Here is a 6731-nt window from a genome sequence, read left to right on the forward strand (position 1 = left end):
CCACAAAGATGATGAGGGGCCTGGAGCATCTCCCATATGAGGAGAGGCTGAGAGAGCTGGGACTGTTCAAAAAAAAATCTTATTTCCTCCTCTGCTTTAAACATTCAGCACGGCCAGGCTTGCTCACAAGCACTCTTTCTCCATGCAGTTGTGATTAGCAGTACAGCTTATCCTGCCCTTGCAGCTTCTAATCAACAAGCTGGATCCTATTCACAGAATCACAGCATGGTGGGGGGTGGAAGGGACCTCAGATCATCCAGTCCAACCCTCCTGCCAAAGCAGGTTCACCCAGAGCAGGTTGCACAGGGAAGTGTCCAGGTGGGTTTGAACATCTCCAGAGATGGAGACTCCACATCCTCTCTGGGCAGCCTGTCCCAGGGCTCCGGCACCCTCACAGGAAATAAGTTTTTCCTTAAGTTTGTCTGAAACTTCCAGTGTTCCAGTTTTTGCCCATTGTCGCTTGTCCTGTCACTGGGCACCATCAAAAAGAGCCCGGCCTCACCCATTTAGCCCTAACACTTCAGATATTTATAGACATTGATCAGGTCCCCTCTCAGTCTGGTCTTCTCCAGGCTGAACAGTCCCAGCTCTCTCAGCCTCAAGTGACAATATTCCATCACTGTCTCTCTCAAGTGCCATCTCTCAGAACCGATGTCTACAGCAGACAATGGATAATTTTGTTCAAACTAGAGAAGTTCTTTGTATTTTAGCTTTTAATAAAGAGCTTGCAGCTATTTCTGGTCAATATGCTTGCTTCTGATACTAAGGGGCAGCCTGACCTTGGATCTCTCTGCACACTACTTAAAGGAGCATCCAAAGCCCGGCTCTTCTTTAATGTAGCAAAACCCAGAACATTGCTGGTGGCTCACGGGCATTTTTAGCTGTCTGCTGGGCTATGCAGTCTGCGGGGTTGGTGGGAGAGCTGGGGAGTAGGTGAAATGTGTCCCTGTGGCAGCGTGTAGAGGCTCTGTGCCTGGGCTTGCAAAGGAGCTGTACTGAACTTCACAAAACATGATTACATCGGCTTGGTAAATCTGCTCCCTCCTAGATTGGCAAAAAAAGGCCAAAGCAGACTTAGATGTAAAAGAGGAGGAGAACAGAATAGGAGTAGGTTTGTTCTCGCTCTGAAGCCCTGGCAGTCCTCTGTAAACTCTTTGCATAACTTCAGGAAGAGCTGCTGCTGCAGTTCACCCTGTGTGGGCTCATCCTTTGAGTTGTAAACAAATGAGATCTCCCTTAAATGGATTATCTCCATGTGAATGCAGGAGTGGGGTTGTGTTGTCTCTGTTATCTGTCTCTTATTTCTCCTGTGAAGCACCGAGGTATTGGTATGACACCTGAGGGCATGGAATTTTTAAGAATAATTCTTAAACTTCTCTTGCTGTTTGATTTAATTACATCACTATTTTAAATCAATGAGAAACCGCAGTCAAGCAACTGCTTCGGAATCTTGGCAGCTGGGAAGCAAGTGGATCTTTCCTGATCTCAGCATCTCTGCTGAGGCTCTGCCCAGTTAGTACTGAAGGTGTCAGGTGGAATGGTTGGGTATTCTCAGTTTTCTTGTCTTGAGGGATGGGTGTATGATTCTGACAGCCTTGTTTAAGGCTTGCCAGTGCCACTTACACGTCTTTGCACTCTGTAGGTTTTTCTCCAGTGGTAGAGAGTAATCTCTGTCCTTTATAACCATGCTGGTGTGGTTGTGCCTGTGCTGCTCTGCTTGTTCTTGTCAACCAGGTCAGCTTCTGTTCTGAGCTTTAGCCACGCTCTTTCCTTGCAGGGACCATCGCTACCGGGACAGCCTGGCCAAGGAAAGAAGATAGGTCATCGAGGCGTTGATGCTTCTGGTGAAACCACCTACAAAAAGGTTTGGTTTTGTGGAGTGGGGACTGGCAGCTGTGTGTAGGTGGCAGGCTGAGAAGTTGGGGCCCCAGGTTAGCAATAGCACAACCGAGCTTTCCTGCTTCTGTTTGCTAATAGCTACCAATCTGACTTAGATTTTATGCAGCACCCTTCTACTGCATGATCTTGCAAACATCAAACCCTTTGGAAGTCTTAATCCATCTCTTCAGCAGCTGGTTGAACAAGTTTAGCAGTGTGTAGTGCCCAAGACAGCCCCACAGAAGTCATAGACACAATTGTATTGTAATATAGGGGATGTTATCACAGTAATCTGCTGTGCAATGCTCACTGACTGCTCTTTTCTTTTTGCCAGACCACCTCATCCACTCTCAAGGGAGCCATCCAGCTAGGGATTGGATATACTGTTGGCAATCTTAGCTCCAAGCCAGAGAGAGATGTCCTGATGCAGGACTTCTACGTGGTGGAGAGCATTTTTTTCCCAAGGTAAAGGAGACGGGAAAGAAAACAAATGGATGAGTTATTTCTTTTCCTCTCACTGATTTTTCAAGAGAGCTTCCATCTGTCTTTAGATCGGAGTTGCATGCTCTGAATGTTTTAAATATGCATCCAAGACATCCAAACGTAACAGTGGGAAGTGTTAGATTCTGCAGTACAGTGGCTTGCAAGGATGCAGTACTGTATGCTTGAGTTTGTTGGCCTTCCTACATGCTTTTCTTTCTACCTGTCTGTCTCGAATTTCTTCCATGAAATTATACCAGGTGTGAGACAGAAGAAACTCGTTCTGGGAGCTCTTTAATTCTGTGAATAAACAAAGCTTGTAAAAGCTATATTCTCTGTGCAAATGTATTCTGCTTGGCAAATGATTGTTCCTTGCACTCTTTGGAAAGATTTTGGCAGATTATTTAAAACCTATTTTCCTGTTGTCCTGCCACAGAACAAATATTTTGTTGTTGTTGTTTTTCTTAAGTTGTATTTTTGCAAGACTCAATCTTAAATATACAGTAGCCTTGTTGTGACTGTACATATCTGATGAACGGTAATAGAGAGACCTTGCTCATGTAATGTTTGTTCTGTGCAGCGAAGGCAGTAATCTCACCCCAGCTCACCATTACGCTGACTTCAGGTTCAAGACTTATGCACCAGTGGCTTTTCGGTACTTCCGAGAACTCTTTGGGATTCGTCCAGATGATTATTTGGTATGGTTATATTTTCGGATTTGTCTGTCTTTCCTCCTTTATTTGAGATGGTCTAGAGTAACACAAGAAATTTGCCCTTAAATCAAGGCTGTCATGCCCCCTCCCTGGAAGTGTTCGAGGCCAGGCTGGATGAGGCTTTGAGCAACCTGGTCTAGTGGAAGGTGTCCCTGCTGATGGCAGGGGGGTTGGAACTGGATGAGCTTTAAGGTCCCTTCCAACCCAAACCATTCTATGATTCTATGAACAGAGTTGAGGAATCATTCTGATCCCAGAAAGGAGTGGGAACAGGCTGTGGATTTAGGGACTCTGTTCAGTTTTGGAGGAGATCCAGTGCAAGACCATCACCACTCAGCCCAAGTAAATTTGCCCTTAAATGTAGCTGCTAGCTTACACTGGAGGGAAAGGAAATGATCTGCATACAGTGTGTGCGCTGTAAGCTCTGTGACAGGGTTCCCTCTCTATTGCTTGTGGTGACAATAACTTACTGTGTTGACAAGCAAAAGGAGTTGTGTTCTGATGGGTGCAAACCTGTAATGTCCCCTGGGGCTCTGAGGACAAAGATGGGAATTTTCCCTTGTGTACTCATTCAAGAGCTGTGTCAGTGTAGTTATTTTAATTGTCTTAGAAAGACAGAATAAAATGCAGCTTGTTGTTGTGCTCAGAAAGCTCTTCAGAGCAGGAAAGGCTGGTTTTAAAATACCTAGTAGTAGAAGCTGTTGGGGCTTGGAGTACACTGGGGTTGAATTTGGTCCCTTGCATGTGTGCGACATCCTGCTCTTTAGAAAAGGACGTTTGTGGAACCGGGGAAGGGAACACACCCAAATGAGCACATGCCCTCCCCCCTTTTTAATAGCCCTTTTTTTTTTCAGACTTCAGCTGTAGATAGGGATAATTGTAGCTGAACACCTACAAGTAGAAACAAACCCATGCCATTGCACAGTTTGACAGTAACAGTGGTCCCCGTCTATGCCATCCCAGGTAATGCTGGCTGATTTGATGAGTGGTTCCAAAGTTGGGTGAGGCAAAGAGCCTGCCTCAGTTGCAAAGGTCATGGCTCTGATTTGTTGCTTCTGCTTCCCTTGATTCTCTCTTGCCTGCCCCAGCAGCAAATGCCTTTAATTATGCATGAGATAATTAACTTGATAAGGTCTTGGATCATTAATCTGTGCAGTGCTGAAAGCTGTTTTCTGTACGTAATGATGAGCATTTAATTTATTGCTCTGATTATGTCCCTTACATACCTTATCTCCCTCTCCCCATCTTACCTCTTGCTGTGGCAGCTCTGATGCAACGCTGCCCTGAACCCACTAAACCTACGCAGTTACCTTGGGATTGGTACCTACCTGCAAAGTGCACGTGTGGGCTTGTGCTTTCTTCTGGTTTGTTTTGTTTGTTTGTTTGTTTTTTCCTGCTGCTAGGCATGTCCTTATTTGAGGACCTGCTGTTTGCATACTGATGGCTAGAAATGTCCTCTCAGTTCAGTTCACGATGCAGTAACACTTGCTGTGCTTACACAGCGCTTATCCCTTTCTTCTTGTTTGGACACCTGGTTTAATACTATTCATGTGTTTCTGGCAGGATTGAGGAGGTGAGATGTGACTGTTAAAATCCTCTGTAACAGGGGAGCACAAGGCCAAAGGAGGCTGCTGAGAATAGCCAGTGCATTGCGTTCCCTCCAGCACGGTGATACATAGTACCCTGAGCAGACTGCCGTGTCTCTTCAATTCCTGTCTTTCTGTCTGCACTTGTGGTAAAGTGCTGAAAGAAGCATAAATGTAATACAAGCAGACACGCACAATGGGAAGAGATAAGATGTCATTATGAAGCCTGGATGTTACTGAAAGCAGATTATTATCTTGATTCTGAGCAGTTGGGATGCTCTGAACTGTAATCTCTGTCTCCAGTTGTAAATTGCCCGTCAGCTTTGCTTAGACCAAGCCTATGATGAAGATAGTTCTCACTTAAGCTTTGCTACCCCTTAATCTCACAGGGAGACAACACACTGGGGAAAGTCATCAGGGCATAGAACTCAATGTCCAATGAGTGGGGGCTAAAAACATAATCTTCTTTTCTTTTTCTCCCTAGTATTCATTATGTAATGAGCCTCTGATAGAGCTGTCAAACCCTGGTGCCAGCGGCTCCCTCTTCTATGTCACCAGCGACGATGAATTCATCATAAAAACTGTGATGCACAAGGAAGCTGAATTCCTACAGAAGCTGCTTCCTGGCTACTACATGGTGAGTATCACCCAGCACCTTGGATCTGACTCGGGTTTTTTGTGGCAGCTTTTCTGTCCAAAGCATTGCATAGAACATGTCCTCCACCTGGGTTTCTTGTGGCCTGCCTGCCCTGTGACACAATTAACAGTGTGTCACCAAGCAAGTCCAAGAAGCCAATTATTTGCAAAGTCTGTTTGTAAACTTGAGTCAGATAGCTTGTAGGCACATTCTGGCCTGAAAATGGCTTCCCAGATGTGTGTTTCAGGGTGTCCTTTTTCCCAGCCCTAGTTCATTCTTCTTCATTTGGCACCGTGCATCTGTCTCAGCCTGGCTTTGAGGATGGCTGTTGATTGCAATAACACAACCACCTTGGTTTTGTGGGGAAACAACTACTGTCCCTGTATATCTCCCATATCTGCTGTTCAACAGAGTTACTCTGAAGGCAGTTGCTGGTTGTCCTGGCTCCCACTGGCTGCAGTACCAAGTTAAGGACTCCTGGGTACCAGCCATCTCTGTGCATCCACTCTGCTGCAGACAGTTGTTGCCTAAATGTCAAGGCTAACAATATTGAGACCCAGAGGACTTGCATGTGGTGACAAGCAGTAAATTGATGATACTTTGGCCTGTAAACCAGGAGCTGTCTCCCTGCGTAACTGTGGTGAAGGGTCCAGCTCTACAGATGAAGGCACTGAAGTTCAGTTAGAACCACCCAGGGATTTGTTTGCTGTGGAGGTGTCAAGGAGAAGGTGATGGTGAGCGATGTTAATGCTGCCCTATCTGTGTGTATACTGCAGTGGATTTATGTGATCATACACTGGTTTTATGAAAATACTTGCCTTGTTCAGTATTTACTGGGGAAAATTTGCCTAAAATGAGACAGGGTTTTGGGTGTCTGTATATAAGTGACAGCAAGTCACTTGCTTTTGCAAGTGACAGTCAAGTTCCTGGACAGGATGAGCTTTCCTGGGAAGTGTTGCTTTTTGCCTAATGCATGCAGTAAATCAGGTGGAGGGTTTTGATGAAACCAAGCTGGGTGGGAGTGTCGATCTGCTTGAGGGTAGGAAGGCTCTACAGAGGGATCTGGACAGACTGGCTCGATGGGCTAAGGTCAGTTGTATGAGGTTTAAGAAGGCTAGGTGCCAGATCCTGCACTTGGGTCACAACCCCATGTAACAGTCCAGCCTTGGGGCAGAGCGGCTGGAGAGCTGCCTGGCAGAAAAGGACCTGGGAGTGTTGGTTGACAGCAGCTGAATATGAGCCAGCAGTGTGCCCAGGTGGTCAAGAAGGCCAGTGGCATCGTGTGGCCAGTAGGACGAGGGCAGTGATTGTGCCCCTCTCAGCACTGGTGAGGCCACAGCTCGAGTGCTGGGTTCAGTGTTGGGCCCCTGAGTCCAAGAAGGACATGGAGGTGCTGGAGCGTGTCCAGAGAAGGGAACGGAGCTGGGGAAGGGTCTG

At 46.3% G+C, this 6731-nt stretch overlaps 1 protein-coding gene across 1 annotated transcript in view; it reads left to right on the forward strand.

Annotated features, from left to right (window-relative positions):
• The window catches only part of PIP5K1C (phosphatidylinositol-4-phosphate 5-kinase type 1 gamma), a gene marked incomplete at its 5' end in the record, with an annotated part of 24255 nt that overhangs the window by 1438 nt on the left and 16086 nt on the right, over nt 1-6731 (forward strand). The window contains 4 exons of the mRNA XM_010168616.1: nt 1778-1864; nt 2213-2343; nt 2939-3056; nt 5142-5294. Coding sequence (XP_010166918.1) covers nt 1778-1864; nt 2213-2343; nt 2939-3056; nt 5142-5294 — 489 coding nt within the window. The remainder of the gene's footprint in view (nt 1-1777; nt 1865-2212; nt 2344-2938; nt 3057-5141; nt 5295-6731) is intronic.

Source organism: Antrostomus carolinensis, unplaced genomic scaffold, assembly GCF_000700745.2.
Source record: "Antrostomus carolinensis isolate BGI_N321 unplaced genomic scaffold, ASM70074v2 scaffold29385, whole genome shotgun sequence".
Lineage (NCBI taxonomy): Eukaryota > Metazoa > Chordata > Aves > Caprimulgiformes > Caprimulgidae > Antrostomus > Antrostomus carolinensis.